Genomic DNA, 20097 nt, shown 5'->3' with positions numbered 1-20097 from the left:
GGCATTCTGCATTACCCCAGCCACTCCAGGCCTCTGGGCAGCGTGGGAAGGCAGAAAGGCGGCTCCAGGCCGGAATGAAGGCAGAAAGGTGGCTCCAGGCCCGAGCGCAGGCAGTGCTGGCAGCCAGGGGAAGGAAGGCCCATTCTTGCATGAATCTTTGTGCATCGGGCCGCTAGTCCTATCTAATAATAGACAAACAGGGTAATTGAACGTACCTTCGCTACGCCTCCCATTGGCTAATCAGCGTGATATGCAAATTAACCGCCAACAAAAATGGCGGTTAATTTGCATACATAGGCTCCAAGCCGTGGAGCGAAGACTGAAGGTGAGCTGGAGCCGCAAAGATGGAAGGTGGCTCTGGCTGGGGCTGCGAAGACGGAGGACAGAAGGCGGCTCTGGCTGGAGCTGCGAAGATGGAGGACGGAAGGTGGCTCTGGCTGGAGCTGCGAAGATGGAGGACAGAAGGTGGCTCCGGCTGGGGCTGCGAAGACAGAGGACGGAAGGAGGCTCCGGCTGGAACGAAGGCCTGGGTCCCGGGTGCCGGAGGAAAACCGGTGCCGGCAGCCAGGAGAAGGGAAGGCCTATTGCACGAATCTCTTCGTGCAACAGGCCTCTAGTATATATACAAAAGCTTAAATGTCTATCCCACCATCCGACCAGTAGCTATGATGCACACTGACCACCAGGAGGCAGACGCTCAACACAGGAGCTGCCATGATGTGCACTGGCCATATAAAAAGAAATGGCATTGCAGACCTGGCGCTGACAAACCAACACTCTGCTTACCCCAAATGGGACACAGGCCCCACCACCAACCTGGAGCAACAGCCCACCAAATTGCAGCCAATGCTGCCAAGACCCCATGGCACAAAATGCAGCCCACAACCCAGCCTAGCCTGGAAATGATGGGCTGTTGATGCTAGGTAATGACATCATGTAGCAATGCCTAGCTTCCTCTCCCTAGTGACAGGCCATTTAAAAATAAATGGCACTATGGACCTGGCGCTGACAAACCAACACTTGGCTTCCCCCAAGAGGGACATAGGCCCCGCCACCACCCTGGAGTGACACCCACCAAATTGCAGCCAACGCTGCCAAGACTCCATTGCGCAAAATGTGGCCCACAGCCTAGCCCAGCCCAAAATGGTCACTTTGAGCACCTGGTAATGACATCACGTAGCAATGCCCAGCTTCCTCTCCCTAGCGCAGGGGTGGGCAAACTTTTTGACTCGAGGGCCACGATGGGTTCTTAAACTGGACCAGAGGGCCGGAACAAAAGCATGGATGGAGTGTTTGTGTGAACTAATATAAATTCAAAGTAAACATCTACACTAATAAAAGAGAAAAATGGTAATTGGCATACGGCGATACCGTTTTCATTGGCTAATCAGGGCTATATGCAAATTAACTGCCAACTAAGATTGGCAGTTAACTGCCAACAAGATGGCGGCTAATTTGCATATGTAGGCACAATGCAGGGAGGCGAAAGGGAAAGCAGGAAGAAGCCCCCTGCCACTGACAGTGATCGGAAACCCAGGGGGGAGCTAAGAGCTGGGGGGCAGGGCAAAGGTAGCCCTGGGGCCCAGCCATGATCGGAGAATCAGGCGCCTTTGCCGCCCTGGCCAGTGATAGCAGGAAGTAGGGGTGGAGCCAGCGATGGGAGCTGGGCACGGTCGAAGCTGGCAGTCCCAGGAGCTAGGGGTCCCTTGCCTGGGCCTAAAGCGAAGCCCACGATCGCAGCGCCCCCCGCTGCCACTGCAGGTCCCCGCTGCCTGGGCTGGACGCCTAGGCCAGAGGCGTTAGGCCTGGGCAGGGGCGGAGCCTGCAACCGCGGGGAGCTGGGGGTCCCCTGCCCAGGCCTGACACCTCTGCCGGAGGCCTCAGGCCTGGTCAAGGGGCCGATCCAGTGATTGGCGATCGGAGGGTGATGAGGGTCAACTCCTCTGGCTGAAGCATCAGGCCTGGGTGGGGCGGAGCCGGGGATTGTGGGGATATGATGGTCCCCTTGCCCAGGCCTGAAGCCTGGGTCAGAGGCATCAGGCTTGGGCGGGGGGTGGAGCAAGCGATCAGAGGGAGATGGGGGTCCCCTGCCCAGGCATTCCTGGGCCAGAGGCCTCAGGCCTGGGCGGGGGCCAGAGCCAGTGATCAGGGGGAGATGGGGGTCCCCTGTCCAAGCCTGACACCTCTGGCGGAGGCGTCAGGCCTGGGCAAGGGGCCGATCAGGCGATCGGAGGGTGATGGGGGTCAACGCCTGAGGGCTCCCAGTATGTGAGAGGGGGCAGGCTGGGCTGAGGGACACTCTTCCCCCCACACACACACCCAGTGCATGAATTTCGTGCACCGGGCCCCTAGTCATTACATAAAAGGGTACAGTCTTTTTTTTTTTTTTTTAGTTTTATTCATTTCAAATGGGCCGGATCTGGCCTGCGGGCCGTAGTTTGCCCACAGCTGCCCTAGCAACTAGCCTCCCTGGATTTTCTTCAGCCCAGGAACATGACTTGCTTTGTAGCCAGGTGCAAACATTTTACACTTTAACCAAATGTCTGTGAAGCGTTTTCATGTGCCTCATTTCATTTGATCCTCACAGAAGTCCTGGAGTAGGTAGATAGGAGACTCGGTAAAATCCTATTTTCTTTTCATTAGCTGGGAAACAAAGATGTAGAAAGTTTAGAAACTTGACCTGACTGAAAAGAAGTAAGAAACTGTGGAACTTCAAAATGACTTCAGGTTTTCTCACTGCGCAGAATATAGTCAAACACTGCTGCAGTTAAATATTTTACGCTTTGTTCTCCCTGCATGATCTACAATAATGGTCTGCTTCTTGTTGATATATACTGCTGTGTTGCTGACAATTACCTGAAAGAGAAGTTAGGGTACTTCACTGGGCTGGAAAAGTTTAGCTAAATCAGAAAGCAGGTCTAATTAAGCAAGTTTATCTGTATATATAAAGCTCTCAGCACCAATCGCACGCCTGTGTTTTTTTTTTTAATTAAATCTTTATTGTTCAGATTACTACAGTTGTTCCTCTTTTTCCCCCCATAGCTCCCCTCCACCCGTTTCCCACCCCACCCTCTGCCCTCACCGCCCCCCCACTGTCCTCATTCATAGGTGCACGATTTTTGTCCAGTCTCTTCCCGCATCCCCCACACCCCTTTCCCCCCCAAGAATAGTCTGTCCACTCCCTTTCTATGCCCCTGATTCTATTATAATCACCAGTTTATTCTGTTCATCCGATTATTTATTCACTTGATTTTCAGATTCACTTGTTGATAGATGTGTATTTGTTGTTCATAGTTTGTATCTTTACCTTTTTCTTCTTCTTCCTCTTCTTAAAGGATACCTTTCAGCATTTCATATAATACTGGTTTAGTGGTGATGAACTCCTTTAGCTTTTTCTTATCTGTGAAGCTCTTTATCTGACCTTCAATTCTGAATGATAGCTTTACTGGATAAAGTAATCTTGGTTGTAGGTTCTTGGCATTCATCACTTTGAATATTTCTTGCCACTCCCTTCTAGCCTGCAGAGTTTCTGTTGAGAAATCAGCTGACAGTCGTATGGGTACTCCCTTGTAGGTAACTGACTGTCTTTCTCTTCCTGCTTTTTAGATTCTCTCTTTGTCTTTTGCTCTTGGCATTTTAATTATGATGTATCTTGGTGTGGTCCTCTTTGGATTCCTTTTGTTTGGGGTTCTCTGCGCTTCCTGGACTTGTAAGTCTATGTTTTTCATAGAGGAAGGTAGGGGAAGTTTTCTGTCATTATTTCTTCAAATAGGTTTTCAATATCTTGCTCTCTCTCTTCTTCTGGACCCCTATACTTCGGATGTTGGTACACTTGAAGCTGTCCCAGAGGCTTCTTAAGTATCTTCATATTTTTGGATTCTTTTTTCATTTTGCTTTTCCGGTTGGGTGTTTTTTGCTTCTTCATATTTCAAATCTTTGACTTGATTCTTGCGATCCTCTTGTCTGCTGTTGGGAATCTGTATAATATTCTTTATTTCAGTCAGTGTATGCTTAATATCTGGTTGGTCCTTTTTCATATCTTCAGGGGTCTCACTAGATTTATCGAGGGTCTCACTAAATTTATCGGCAGTTTCTAGAAAAATCTTGAAAAACCTTAAAAGTGTGGTTTTGAACTCTATATCCAGTAGTTTGCTTTCCTCCATTTCTGTCATTTGTGTCCTGTTTCTTTGTCTCTGCATTTTTTTATGCTTTGCTGTGTTGATAGAGTGGCTTTCTGTGCTAGGTGTCCTATAGGGCCCAGTGTCTCAGCCTCCCCAATTACCTGAGGTGGACACTCTTGGTGCACCCCCTTGTGGGCTTTGTGCACAGTCTTGTTGTAGTTAAGCCTTGATTGTTGTAGGTAACACTGGGAGGGATTGACCTCCAGGCCAATTGGCTGTGAGAATCAGCTGTGTCTGCAATGGGAGAACTTCTGTGCTGGAGACACCCCTCCGGGGCAAGACTTGCTTCAATGGGGCTTTGGTGGTCACTGAGTCTGCCTCCTGAATGTGTCCTTTATGGATCCGAGGAGCTGGCAATCTGGATGGTCCCACTCTGACCTGCTGGCACACTGGCTTCTGGATCTCTAAGGAGGTGCTAATCTAGCCTTTGCCTGAGGCTACCCAGCAGGAGCCAGCTGTGAAGCAATGCAAGTTGTCCTGAGGCTTTGGGCCAGCTGCAGTTTGTTAGGTAATTATCAGATTGCAAAGGGCCAGCCCTTTCATATGCAAAAGCCACCGGCTTGCGCAGGGCGGGGTCCCAGGGGATCAACAGGGCAGAGTGAGTAGTATGGCTGCTCTCAGTCCTGCCCTCAGAGGCCCTGCTTCTCAGTGTCCTGGCAATCGCTGCAAGCACCTCTGAGAGAAAGCTGCCCTCGAGTTCCGACTGATGCCAGACAGTCCAGTTTCTCCCATATAAGTCTGGGTCCCCAGAGACTCGCCCGGAACTGGAGCTCAGAGCTTGAGACTCCCTCCTGATTGAAAAAGACAACCGTGTCCTCAGCCGCCAGCCCTCTCCGCATGTGCCTCTGTACCTCTGTATTTTACTCCCGCACCAAGTCTCGGTATGCTTTTCTCTTTCCTTCTAGTTGTAGAATTTCCACTCAGCCAGCCTTCTTGTGGTTCTGGATGATGTCCGTTCCATCTTTTAGTTGTGTTTTTGAAGTTGTTGTGGGAGGCAGCAATTACCAGTGTTTACCTATGCCGCCATCTTGGTTCTCCGCACGCGCAAGTTTTGATTTGTCATTGTCGGTCGTGAATTTAGTTGACACTTCTATTATAGAGAAAGGGCGAATAGCGATATTAAAATATTTCTTCTAATTAATTTCCTTTCAATGTGCACAAATCCGTGTACTGGGCCTCTAGTAGTAATATAATTTATGAATTCATTTTGATGAATTTATGCATCATTATTAGGTACTAGAAGCACTTCGTGTTTTAAATATTAGCTCAAATATTGTATTATTTTATTTTTTTGGTAGCCTCAACATATCTCTTACCACCTGAATACCTTGATGTAATATTATAAGGCAATAGTAAAAAATAAAAATAACTTAGAAAAAAATAATAACTAATCTATGTTTAGTCACAAGATTCCCTTAACTTCTTTGAACTTTTTACCTTTTCACCGTTGTATCTAATACCCTCCATTTGCCAGGCTACTTAACTCTGTTCTCTAGTGAGTCTGCTTTTATTAAAGAGTAAAGGCTTTATATGATGTGAGCAATTTGGACCTTTGATGATGCTTTAGCTTCATTATCCTATGGCTTTAATATAATGCCTGCTTACTTAATCCCTCAGGAATTGTTAAGTAAGAATGGATAATCCATTCATGTTGGTTCTTTTTTAATGGGGTGTGATCCATCCAGTTTATAAAAGCCTGTGTAATATAAAGCTAGTCATTAAAATATAAAGGTATGCTGGGAACTGGAAAATAAGGGCTATAAACTAACTCGTAGATCTAGATTTGGATCCCAATCCAACTTCTTTCTGTGAAATGCCAGGCAGGTTTCTTAACTGCTCCACACTTTAGTTTCTTCATCTGCAGAATGAGGATGAGAGTACCTTACCTGCCTCATAGGGTATTTGTAGGGTCAAATGACAGATGTAAAGCACTCAGTTGAGTGCCTACACATATTAGGCATCTGTTGAGAGTCATGTGCTGCTTGTAGACTTTGGGGATACAGCAGTGCGTAAGACAGGGAGCCTGCCATCAAGGCGCTCACATTCTAGTGGGAGTTTATCTAGCCTTTACAAATTTACAAATCCATTGTTCTTTGACAGAGTACTTGGATGGGTGTTATGCAATTTAGCTTGTCTTGCAAAATAGTTTTGAATGCAAAACCACAGAATGAAGTGTGATGAGATGAACAATGTAGTCTTCTGTGCATTGGGAGGATAAATGGAATGTTGTCTAGGTTCTATACACTTTCTCATTCTGTGTTTATCATAAAATGACTGTAATGTTTCAAAAGTATTTATTGAATTCTCTTGAACTTCCACTAGAGGGTAGTCAAATCCTATTCCTTTATTGAAATTTAACCTATGGAGTTTAAAATGAATTTTCTCTATTGCCTAGTTTATTTTTTATGACCTACTTTAAAAAGACTTACCTTAATCTAAACAGTAGATTCTGTTAGTTTATAAATAACAAAGTGCTGTAAGAAAATGAACTTGTAGCTTTTTAAAAATCTGACCTAACCTGACATAATATTGTTTTGCTTTCTTCTATACAGAATCTGAGAGAGCATTTAGCAGAGAGACTGTCACAGCTCTGTGTTTCATGAACTAGATTATCTTTTGTCCAGGTTACTTTCTGAGATTAACCCCTTTAAGAAGCACATTAACCCTCTTTGATACTTGTAGTGTACTAAATGATCTAATTTGTTTAATAATGACTTTTATAGGTTAATTCACTTACTACCATACCACCATTACTGGATTACCGTATTAGATAAAAGAGTAATGTAAGCATTTGAAGAATCTTGTGGTCTTTCAGTACCTGGCCTCTGTGACCTATGGATTTGTAGTTAAAGAAGATTTTTTTGTTCCTTGAGGCTAATTATTTTTGTTAGAAAAGTGCTCATTGAGTGTTAAATTATTAGGTTTAGCATGCTGCTTCATTTTTCATATATCAATGGTTACACTACATATAATAATATTTGAAACAAATGGCTCGAAGAAAAATTCCAAACAGAATCACCCTTCCTCTGGGATAGCCTTCTCACAAAGATTTGTGAAGCTCTTTCCCACACAGCTGTCAGGCATTCCCAAATGGCTTTTCACAATAAATTCCAGCGATCTTCTCCACTGATCACTAAATGAGACATATGTTGTTGTTACAGTGAGCAAAATGGTGAGATCTGAGCTTCTTATAAAGGTGTATTTGTGTCCATGGAGGCCTGCTAGTGTTTTATGTACATACATAAATTTGGTTACCAAATTTACTCATAGATGTAACTCATTTTGTAATAGGAAATGAGTAGGTTGTGACAGGGAAATTAACTTATGACCATTAAAACTCAATATAAAATATTCAAATGTACTTCATATAAATGGTTGTAATTATTAGTTAAATAAATTTTTAAAGTTTTTAATATATAAAGGGAAGAAAATTTATTTTTGTCAATATAGTTCTCCTATATTTTATTACTAATTTCAGCCTGTTGAGAGTTAAAATGGAAAATTCCTTTGCTTCTACTGCTTTAACTTACTGATAAAAGGGGCTGGTTTGACACATTAATAACAAAATATCATAATATCTAAGTTCTCTTCCTATGATTAATTTGTCCTTTTACAAAATTTAGCATAAATTAGATGAACATGAATCATAGATTTGCTTTCTTGGTTATTATTTTACTTAAGAGTGATAGACTCATTCTGCCACCAGAAATCATTCTTAATTCAATTCAACAGACTAGGTATTAGGGGATACAAGATGCAAAAATACAGTTGTTGCCTTTAAGACCCTTTCTACTTCCTGAGAGAAATGATAGTACACAAGTAGACGTATAATGTAAGTTAGAATGTGAGCCTATATAGGTTCAAAGATACATTGCCGAAACCGGTTTGGCTCAGTGGATAGAGCGTCGGCCTGCGGACTGAAAGGTCCCAGGTTCGATTCCGGTCAAGGGCATGTACCTGGGTTGCGGGCACATCCCCAGTAGGAGATGTGCAGGAGGCAGCTGATCGATGATTCTCTCTCATCGATGTTTCTAACTCTCTATCTCTCTCCCTTCCTCTCTGTAAAAAATCAATAAAAATATATTAAAAAAAAAAAAAGATACATGGAAGCACAGAAGAGGAAGAGAGCTCTGGGGGCTGGAGGAGGGGATAGCACTGACCTGAGCCTGAGAAGGGAGCTCAGGTTGGCTAGTGGAGGCAAGCGGGGCATCTCAGGGGCAGGCAGGACTATTCTGGGAATAATGAGTCCTGAAGCAAAGTCATAGTGAGATAGGAAAAGTAGGTTCTGGCCAGGGATGATAGGTTCCTGAATGCTAAGCTAAGCAGTTAAACTGGATTCTTCAAGTACTTGCGAACCTTTGAAACTTTTTGCTTATTTTTATTTTTTTTTAAATCTTTATTGTTGAGAGTATTACAGATGTCCCTCTTCCTCCCCCTATAGGCCCCCTCCATCTGCTCCCTCCCCGGCCTTCACCACCCTGTTGTCTGTGTCCATAGGTAATGCATATATGCATATAAGATCTTTGGTTAATCTCTTTCTGCCCTCATACCTGCTTCCCTCTGAATTTTGTCTACTTGGTTTCATGTTTCCATGCCTCTGATTATATTTTATTCATCACTTTGTTTTGTTCATTAGATTTCTTGTTCATTTATTTGGATTTTTATATTCAGTTGTTGACAGATACATATTTATTGCCATTTTATTGTTCATATTTTTTATCTTTTCTTCTCCATCTCCCTTCCCTCTCCCTTCTCCTTCCTACTACTCCTCTTCTTCTTCTTTTTCTTCCCCTTCTTAAAGAATACCCTTGAAGCCCTAGCCTCTTTGGCTCAGTGGATAGAGCATTGGCCTGTGGACCAAATGGTCCCGGGTTCGATTCTGGTCAAGGGTACGTACCTTGGTTGCAGGCTCTTTCCCGGCCTAGGCCCTGGTTGGGGCTCGTGCAGAAGGCAACCAGTTGATGTGTTCCTCTCACATAAATGTTTCTCTCTGTCTTTCCCTCTCTCTTCCACTCTCCCTAAAAATCAATGGAAAAATATCCTCGGGTGAGGATTAAAAAAAAAAAAAAAGGATACCCTTCATCCCGGCAGGCATGGCTCAGTGGTTGAGCATCCAACCCAGGAACCAAGAGGTGTGGTGGGTTTGATTCCCGGTCAGGGCACGTGCCTGGATTGCGGGCTCAATCCCCAGTGGGGGTGCATGCAGGAGGCAGCCGATTGATGATATGTCTCTCTCATTGACATTACTCTCTCTCTATCCCCCTCTCTTCCTCTCTCTCTAAAAAAATAAATAAATAAATAAAAATCAATAAAAACTTAAAAAAAAAGAAAAGAAAAGAATACCCTTCAACATTTCATGAGGTACTGATTTGGTGTGATGAACTCCTTTGCTTTTACTTGTCTGTGAAGCTCTTTATCTGACCTTCAATTCTAAATGATAGCTTTGCTGGGTAGAGTAATTTTGGTTGTAGGGTCCTTCCTATTCATCACTTTGAATATTTCTTGCCACTCCCTTCTGGCCTGAATAGTTTCTGTTGAGAAATCAGCTAGAAGTTATATGGGCACTCCCTTCTAGGTAACTAACTGCTTTTTTCTTGCTACTTTTAAGATTCTCTCTTTGTCTTTAACCGTTGGCATTTTCATTATGCTCTGTCTTGGTGTGAGCTTCTTTGGGTTCCTCTTGTTTGGGACTCTCTGTGCTTCCTGGACTAGTAAGTCTATTTTTTTGACCAGGTAGGGGGATTTTTCTGTCATTATTTCTTCAAATAGGTTTTCAATATCTTGCTCTCTCTTTTCCTTCTGGCACCCCCATAATGCGAATATTGGTATGCTTGGGGTTGTCCCAGAGGATCCTTAAACTATCTTCATAATTTTTTATTCTTTTTTCTTTTTGCTCTTCTGATTGGGTGTTTTTTGCTTCCTCATATTCCAAATCATTGATTTGATTCTTGGAACCCTCTACTGTTGAATCCCTGTAAATTATTCTTTACTAAAGGCCCAATGCACAAAATTTGTGCATGGGTAGGGTCCCTAGGCCTGGCCGGCGATGAGGGACAATTGGGGCCTTCCTTCATTCGGTGCTGCCCCCTGGTGGTCAGCGCACGTCATATGAGTGGTCGAACTCCCGGTTGGTCGAACTCCTGGTCAGTCGAACTCCTGAGGGGACAATTTGCATATTAGCCTTTTATTATATAGGATGTCAGTTAGTGTATGCTTAATATCTGAGTGGTCTTTTTTTAGGTCTTTGACATTCTCACTAAGATTCTTGAAAGTCTCACTAAGTCTCTTGAAGCTCTCATTAAGATCCTTGAGTAACCTTGTAATCATTGTTTTGAACTCTGTGCCCAGTAGCTTGCTTGCTTCCATTTCTTTCATTTGTAACATGTTTCTTTGTCCCCACATTTTGGCTACTTCCCTGTGTTTGTTTCTTTGTATTAGGTAGAGCTGTTATGTCTCCTGGAATTGGTAGAGTGGTCTTGTGTAATAGGTGTCCTGTAGGTCCCAGTGGCTCAGACTTCCCAGTCAGCTGAGCTAAGCTCTCTAGGTGTGCCCCTGTGTGGGCTGTGTGCACAGTCTTGTAGTTGAGCCTTGATTGCTGTTGGTGTCACTGGCAGGAATTGGCCTCCATGACAATTGGCTTTGAGGACCAGCATTTACAATGGAAGAGCTGCTATGCAAGAGACACCCCTATGGAACAAGACTTGCTTCAGTGGGGCTTTGGTGCTCACTGAGTCTACCCTTTGAGTGTGTTGCTTGTGGATATGTAGAGTTGTAATCTGGTATGGTCTGAATCTATCCACTGGGTGCACTGGCTCTGGGACATCCCAGGAGGTGCAAAGTCAGCCACTGCCTGGGACCACCTGGCAGGAGCTACAGAGAGCTCTGCAGATGGCTGCTACTTATATTGAGCTAGGAAGTGCCCAGGCAAGGCCCAGCTGTGAAGTAAGGCAGGCTGGTGATAGTGCCAAGTCTTGGGCCTTTTATTGACAGGTTTGGGGCACACTGAGTCCAGCTACTGCTTATTTAAGGGATTTTAAAGTCTGAAGCCTGAGCCAGGACAGGCCATTCATATGGAAAAGCAGCTGCAAACAATTTGTGTGGGGCTCCAGCTTGGATGGGGCGGGGGTCTCAGGGAATCACCAGGGCAGAATGAACAGTGTGGGCCATGCTGATGGAAACTCAGATATGGCTGCCAGTAATCTCTCTGACTGGGGAGGTCCCAGCACAGGAACAATGACCACTGTGAGCACCCCTTTCTGGGAGAAAGCTGCCCGTGAGTTCCTGCCCTAGTACCAGACAATCCAATTCCTCCCCATATATCCCTGGATTTCCCCAAAGCTGCTACCGAGCGGTGCTGGAGCTCAGAGAAAGCAGGACCATGTAAGTTTGTGTGTGGAGCCTTTAAGAGGAACACGTGGGACTCTAGCAGCCTCTGTGTCCCTGCTGGTTTTTACAGCCTGCAGTTATGGGACTTCTCTTCCCAATTCTGGAATCCTAGGCTGGGAGTCTGGTGTGAGGTTGGGATCTCCTACAGCCAGGATCTCTCTCTCGATTAAAGAAATGCCACACATGGGTGTTGGACCAGCCCATTCCACGCCTCCACCCCTCCTACCAGTCTCAGTGTTCTTTCTTCTTTACTTCTTTAGTTGTAGGACTTCCATTCAGTTAGATTTCTGGCAGTTCTGAGTGATGTATTTTAGTTGTAATTTTGATGTGGTTGTGGGAGGCAGGCAGCAAGTTCCAGCATTTAACTACACCACCATCTTGGTTCTTCGCCTTTGAAACTTTTTAAAGGGGAGAACATAAATATGAATTTGGTGGTAGCAATAAAATGACCACTGACTATCCCCAGCATTTTTTTTTTAAATCCTCACCTGAGATTGTTTCTTTCATTAATTCTAGAGAGAGAGGAAGTTGGGTGGGGCTGGGAGTGGGAGGTGGTGGGGGGATAAGAGAAAGAGAAAGAAAGAGAAATATATATCGGTTGCCTCCAATACGCTCCCTACCTCCCCCAACCAGGGATACATCTGCAACCTGGGTATGTGCCCTGACTGGAAATCAAACCTGCGACCCTTCGGTGCACCAGATTATGCTCTAACCATTGAGCATACCAGCTAAGGCTGACTGTCCCAAGCATTTTAAATCTAAATTTGCTCTTTGACACAAGAACATGATGCTGTTGGCCTATTCAGAAGGACATGTGGTTTGTTCCTTTCTTTCTTGTTAGTAGTTGGTACTAAACTATTCATATGTTTTCACCTGCTTCACATTTTATTAACAGAAGTGAATTAGGCCAGCAAGTTCAATTTGTACCTAGAACATGAGAAGTTAATTGACCCGCCAAAGGATAAACTTATTAGAGTTCCTGGCCTCATTAGCTCTGTAATCAACCAACAGAGCTAGACTTTAAATGGAAATTGCCATCTGTCCAAAAAAAATGGTGGAAAGAATGTATACGTTTTCAAATATAATTGACTCCATTATATATTTTCTTTTTAGAAAAATAATTTGGAATATAACCCCTCTCACTTTTAAGAATAAGGGGTCTTAGGTATCAGAACAAAGCCTTGAGTATAATTTACAAGTACATAAGTTTGTCAGAAAAAATGGAAATTTTACTGATATTTTGGAGTGTTAGATGCATAGGTGTCATTTACAACATGATCATTACTGGTCTCAAAATTATTAGTTTTAAATGACTTTTACAAAACTTATTTAATCTTTATAAAAAATTTTCTCTGCATTTTTTATAGTCGGCCATTAATTATTTAATTACTGCCAAGTGCTAAATTAGCTACTTTACATACTTTCCCTTGCTGAACCCTTTGGAAAACTTAGCAAGATGTGTATTGTTAGCTCTCTTTTCAGTGATGAGGCATCTCACCTCACCTCACTTCACCTCACCTCACCTCATCTGTAGAGGGCAGAGCTGGGTTTCCAAGCTTGTGATTCAAACCCTACTCCCCTTTATGCTGAGGACAACCTGCATGGTACTAAGGATAACATGAAGGCACTGCATAGCTTGGAGTTAAATGGATTCCATAATAAATTTAATTATTCCAGCTCTTGTCACTAAGCAAAGTGAAATAGCCTTTTAAATAACCTATTATCTAGGTCTAGGAGCTTTTAAACCTGTCACACCAGTTTTCACAGAATGGGCTGAATATTGCTTCCCCAGTTCCAGTAGTACTACCTCCCAGGCTGAGTCTCCCAGTCTTTTTAACATTTAACATAGACACAAAAAATCTAAATAGCAACTAGTATAATTGCATCATTTTGCTTGTTTCCCCACATAAACTTATTATATACTACGTATGGCATTATTAAAAATCTTAGTTACATTTTTAATAGATTAAAATTTAGATTTTGCAAATTGTTTCAGGTTAGCCTTGCTGTAATCGAATATATTAGCTGGTTTATGTGACCCCTGAAGATAGATTCAAAACTGTTATGAATTGCATTGTTATCAGACTTTTCCAGACTTGCCAGTGGTTTATAGTGATACATTAATATGATCAAAGTCAGTATCTAATGTCTTTGACGAGGAATGCTAAACTACTTGTCATCATATTTTGCTTTTCAGTGAAATTTTATGCCTCTCCCCAATCAATATCTTTAAGCCCTAGACCCTACCAAATGTAAGAGGAAGTTTTATAAGCATAGAGATTTAGTAGAGTTAAAATTTAGGATATTAGAAAATGTGAATGTGGATTTAATAAATCTTTGGATCAAACAAAGATTAATTAAAAACAGGTCAGAATTTGCATGTCATCAAACCTAAAGTCACAAGTTAAAATATGAGGAATTTGCTGGTAACCTAGATGCTACAAAAGCTATTTTAGAAAGTCATATGAGCTCAGCTGGTGTGGTTCAGTGATTGAGCATTGACCCATCAACCAAAAGGTCACCAGTTTGATTTCTGGTTGGGAAACATGCCCGGTTGCTGGCTTGATCCTCAGTAAGGGGCGTTTGGAGGCAGCCAATCGATGTTTCTTTCTCATAGATGTTTCTATCTTTCTATTCCCATCCTTTCCTCTCTCTCTCCAAACAGTACACACACACACACACACAAAAAAAAAACAAATAAAAAAACCTTACAAAAAAAAAAAAAAAAAGGAAAAGAGAGTCATATGAGCCCTAGCCAGGTGGCTCACTTGGTTTGAGTGTCATCAAAAGGTTATGGGTTCAATTCCTGGAAGGGGCACATTCCTAGGTTGCAGGTTCCATCCCCTGTTGGGGTACGTACAGGAGGCAACTGATGGATGTTCCTCTCTCTCTCTCTCTTTCTCTCTCTCTCTCTCATCAATAAAAACATATCCTTAGGTGAGGATTAGAAAACAATTCAGAAAGGCATATGAAAATCCAAGGGGTAAATGAAGGAATTTGACACACTGTAATTGTATTGCATCTACCCAGTGAAACAGACTGGAAAACTGCACAGCCAGCTTCTTTACTGCTGCCCCTTGCCCCATGGGAAGGCTGTGACTTCCCAACATGGGAGTCAGATCTTGTGTTGAGCCTCTCCCACCTTCTCTCTCATCTGTGTTAGATGCCCCTCCTTGAGTTCCCACAGCACATTATACCTAGGTCTTTGTGGCTGTGTTGTCATTGAAATATGCCTACTCTCTATTTTAAGTTCTTTGAGTACAAGGACACTGGAATACAAAGATGAAAAGACAGTCCTTGTGCTCAAGGTAAATTGCCATGATGCTGTTTGAGTTCTAAAATCATTGACCTCTAAAACTTTTCTGTTTAAGAAATCCAGTCCTCACCCCTATAACTGTGAAGTCTTAGTTTATTTAGCACCCTATCAATTATAAATCATTGTAGTGTACTGTATGAGGGATTCAGTTCTGATTCCTGACTGCCCTTCACTAGCTAGGTGACCTTGGGCAACGTGCTGAATTAATTTCTGTAGGCTTTGATCTTGAATCTTTTTTTAAAATATATTTTTATTCATTTCAGAGAGGAAGGGAGAGGGAGAGAGAGATAGAAACATCAGTGATAAGAGAGAATCATTGATTGGCTGCCTCCTGCATGCCCCACACTGGGGATCGAGCCCGCAACCCAGGCATGTGCCCTTGACCGGAATCGAACCTGAGACCCTTCAGTCTGCAGGCCAATGCTCTATCCACCGAGCCAAACCGGCTAGGGTGGTCTTGAATCTTTTAAGTGAAGGATTTGACTAGATGATATCCATGTTCCAATAAAGCTGCAAAGCTCTGCGGCCTAAAGGCAAATTAGAGTAGCAAAAGACTAATTGACTGGTGGACAGAGCTGAGTGTCTTCCCACCAACACTGAGTATGTTTACTGAATATTTGTACTTCTCTTACAGTTCCCTGAAGACTTATTATATGATATGATGGGGCAAAACAAATACTAAAGTAATGAAATCTGAAATATTGCATTATGTTCAGTATAATTTGTGTTAGTTATATTTTGCTGTGTTCTCATTATTTGAAGTTGATTATTCATGTGTAGTATGTGGGATCATTATGATATAATTTTAGATTAATCAAGATACTGTTTCCTCATCATCCTGGTTAAAAGAGTGTTATGGAAGTAACACTTAAAATATCTTAAAAATATTTGAAATATAAAAATATACTCAAAAAAGATAATTTGAAGTATGTTTTAATGTTGGTCAGTGTATTTTATTTTGCTTCAAGAAAGTTTAATAAGGAATATAAGTAAATGCAAAACAATGGCAACAGTTTAAACTTTTAACTTTTGGATATTTTTCTCCATAACTGAAGATTCTGATTTTTAATGTTTGTTCTTTTGATCTTATATATTTTCAGTGCATTTAGAAACTAGTTTTGAGGAAGTAGAAAACCACCTGCTGAATCTGGAGGATTTATGTGCACAGTGTGAATTAGAAAGATGCAAACACACGCAGTCCCAACAACTGGAAAATTACAAGAAAAATAAGAGGTGAGTTTGAAAAATGGCCACAATATTAATTTTCAATCTCAGTTTTTCACAGTACTTTACATGCTATTCTTTATAAGTTTGGACTGATAAAAAAACAAACAAAGAACATTTCAAACATAAATCTTATTAATAAGCTTTCCAAAACAGGATATGTATATTTTTGGTACCATTCATTATCTGTTGCCATTTTATGAAGATGAATTCTACAAACAGGATAGACTGAAAAATGGAGGGGTGCAGAGTAGTGGGGCAAAGCTTTCTAAGAAATTGTTGCCTTGACTTTGTTTTCCCCAGGTGGCGAATGCTTGAGCTGCTTCCCCGCCCCCCCCCCCCCGCCTTTTCTCCTTTTTTATTACCAGAGTAATTACCAGAACAAATTATTTCATCTGTTTTAGCTTCAGTATGTCCAGTTTATAGCAGTGAGGATAATAATGTACCCGCCTCACAGAGCTGTTGTGGGGATTAAATGAGGTAAATGTTATCAAATGCAGTAAGTGCTCTGTAAGTGAAAGTTATTATAGGGATTATTATCACTAGGCTGACCTGAACAGGAAAGGGAAGAGAGGCCTAAGGGTAATAGCCTGCTGTACAAGTGGCATGCCAACTTGTACAGTGACATTGTGGGAAGAGTTGGAAGGTGCAGAATGGGTCCTCTGAAGTCCATGGGAAGATCCACAGTAGCTGGTGAGGGTGCCTGAGATTGTCATCTGGGCAGAGCAGGAAGTAGAGGAGGGTTGATAGATGAAAGAAAACAGAAGCCATGAGATTGGAGTTTTGCTGAGGTTGAAGAGTAGATTTGGTGCGAGCGGATGAGGACAGTCTTGTCAGAGTATACTTTTGATGTTAAGATGATTGGTAGATTGAGTAGTTCTGGATCTAGATTCTAGAGTGTAGCAGTAGGAAGAATGGATTGCCGGCAGGAAGTGCTGGTCACTGACATATAAGAGGTAAAAAAAAGTGAAATTAAGCCCTGGCCAGGTGACTCAGTTGGTTGGAGTGTTGTCTCTGCACTTAAAGGTTGTGAGTTCAGTTTCCAGTCAGGCACATACCTAGGTTGTCGGTTCCATTCCCTGTCGGGGTGGGTATGGGAGACAACCAATTGATGTTTCTGTTTCACATTTCTCCCTTCCTTCCTCCCTACATCCCTCTCTCTCTCCCTCCTCTCCCTCTATCCTCCTCTCCCCCTCTCCCCCTGTGTCCGTCTCTCCCTCTTTCCCTCTTTCTCTAAAATCAAAAAACATATCCTTGGGTGGGGATTTAAAAACATTTAAAAGTGAAGCTAAAATGTAGGTATTGTGGATTATCACAGTGATAAAGTATCTAGAATAATGTTGAGGGGTAGAGATGAAAACTGAGTTTTCTGAAATTCTCAGTCAGGTCCATATTTCCCTAGGGATGGGTCTTAAATGTTAATGAGTCATAAGAATCACCTGGAAAGAATGTTGAAAATTCAGATTCTTGCCCTAGCCGGTTTGGCTCAGTGGATAGAGCATCATCCTGCAGACTGAAGGGTCCTGGGTTCAATTCTGATCAAGGGCATATGGGCACATGCCTGGGTTACAGGATTGCAGTGGGGGGCAAGCAGGAGGCAGCCGATCAATGATTCTCATCATTGATATTTCTATCTCTCTCTCCCTCTCCCTTCTTCTCTGAAATCAATAAAAATATATTAAAAATAAAATAATAATATAAAATGCAGATTCCTGGGGTTCATCATTGGGGAGTTAATTCTCATAGCATCTTTATAAAATAAATATCAATAAATTCCAAAGTATTTTACATTCAATTGTTTAGTAAGATTTTAGATGTGTGACTTAAATATTTTTATCCTGAAATGATTTCTACTAATTTAATTCAAAAGTATTAACAGAAATACAATTGGTTTTGGTTATTGTGAAAAGTCCTTGCAGATCTAAGCTTGAATTTCTTCTCAGCCACTTGCTACCTGTATGACCTTTTGCAAATGACCTATCTTTGGCTTTTTTATCTGTAAAAAAGATAATGATACTGTTTTATAGGATTATGGAAGATAAGAGACATAATCCAGTTGTTTTTTTAAAAGGACTAAATAAAAGCAGGCCCATTATCTTACAGAATAAATGGTAATTCTCAATTCAAATTAATTTGCCTTTCTTAAACACAAATAGTAGAAATACTGAATATGAAACATTGCTTAATAACATTTATAAACTATAATCATTCTGAAATGCTTAACTTATTTTATTCACCATGTAAGAGGATGAAGTATCTTTCTTCTTTTTAAAATATGTTTTTATTGATTTTAGAGAGACAGGAAGTGAGAGAGAGAGAGAGAGAAAAAAAAAAGAACATGGATGAGAAAGAGAAACATTGACCAGCTGCCTCCTGTACACCTTCCACCAGGGATCAAACCTGCAACCTGGGCATGTGTCTTGACTAGAAATCAAATTGGTGACCTCTTGGTGCATGGGACGATGTTCAACCAACAGAGACACACCGGCCAGGGTTGAAGTATCTTTTTCAAAGTTATCTTTTGGAAGAAATTTATTTAGTCAAGCTACCCACATGTATGAATACATATATTTGTCTGATTAATAATTGGTTGCAGTAGAAATAATTTGAGTTGATAACACTGAGAAAGAGCAGTTATATTCAGTCAAATGTAGATCAAAAAGTATCTTTTAAGTAATAAATCATGTACAACATTTACTATTCAAAGATGTCTTCCTTACATCTTAAGCTCTTTCTTATTTACTTCTACTCAATTTTGAGGTATCAAAACTGGGAATATGGTGAAGGTTAGTGCAGTGACACCAAATTAGTTTTGCTTGATACAGAACTTCACTATCTTTACTAAAACCCTAAAATGATAATAAAGAACTTTTAAAAAATTATAATTCACAAGAACAAAAAGACCAGAAGCAGAATGTGGATGACGAGTGAAAGCTGACTAAGCAGAGCCAAGGAGGCTGAAGCCTGAGCTGAGACTCAGGTACCTGCACAGGGGAACAGGGCATGAAGCATGTGACGTGTCCCGCAGAACTCGAGAAAGGCTCAGCATTTGAAGGCACCATGAGCCTCAAAAGGTAAAAGGTGTTGAAAGTACGTATATGGAGAAGTTAGACCTCTTGGTCTTCTGCTCAGCCGCATGATTACCCCAACCCTAGCTCACTAAGTGATGTTAGGTAGCACCCAAGAGGTTCCAGATTTGAAGAATCTGCACACATTTTAGGGAAGATTGAGCTACTACTGTATTGAAAATAAAGGAATTAACTGAAAGTCTACATATTAAACAGTGAGACTCTTTAGGCCTCTTTCACTCTGGCAGCCAAACTTAAATTTCCTGTGCAGAATATTGGAGGTCTCATCTGAGAAACTGACCAGCCTTAGAGAAAAAACCTGTAGGTAAGGACATTTGGGAGTTCTCTGATGAACAGCTGGGTCTGCATCTTAACATCCTCTAATGATGAGCCCTACACCTCTGCACATGACTTCTAATCAACTTTTTGGTGCCTCATTCTCAAATAGAATGGACAGCTAATTTATTAAAGGGATAATACAAGAAAATTGTTCAGAACAGAAGGATATGAATTTGAAAGGGCCTACCAAGTACTTGGAAAAATTAGTGGATAAAGATCCATTTTAAATACATAATTTTCTAAATTTTACTACTCTAGAAATAAAGATCAAAAAAAGCCTTTACAAAGGTCTTATATTAATGATTAAAAATCAAAAGAACTTCAACTTTTCGGCAACACGAAGTTGAAAATGGTTTTCATTTTATCTTACTTTATATACACTTAGCAAAATTTTCATCAAGTGTAAGGAAATAGTCATTTCCAGGCATACAAAGGCTCAAATTTAGCTCATGTGCACACTACCAGGAAACTGCTGGAGGATGTGCTCTATACACAAAGGAGTAAACCAAGAAGGAAGGATGAACACAGAAAAGAGGTGACTTGCCCTAAGAGGATCCATCCAATTTAGAAAAGAAGCAAAGGG

At 41.8% G+C, this 20097-nt stretch overlaps 1 protein-coding gene across 3 annotated transcripts in view; it reads left to right on the top strand.

The window, feature by feature from the left end:
- Window positions 1–20097, top strand: part of DTNBP1 (dystrobrevin binding protein 1) — a 148745-nt gene that overhangs the window by 39187 nt on the left and 89461 nt on the right. For all 3 annotated transcript variants that reach the window (XM_081087722.1, XM_081087720.1, XM_081087721.1), the window contains one exon: window positions 15984–16116. In XM_081087722.1, the coding sequence (XP_080943848.1) occupies window positions 15984–16116 (133 nt within the window). The remainder of the gene's footprint in view (window positions 1–15983; window positions 16117–20097) is intronic.

The sequence above is a fragment of the Myotis nattereri genome, assembly GCF_964212035.1.
Source record: "Myotis nattereri genome assembly, chromosome: 3".
NCBI classification, from domain to species: Eukaryota; Metazoa; Chordata; class Mammalia; order Chiroptera; family Vespertilionidae; genus Myotis; species Myotis nattereri.
Note: the sequence above shows the minus strand (reverse complement) of the source record. Positions and strands in the feature narration are given on the sequence as shown.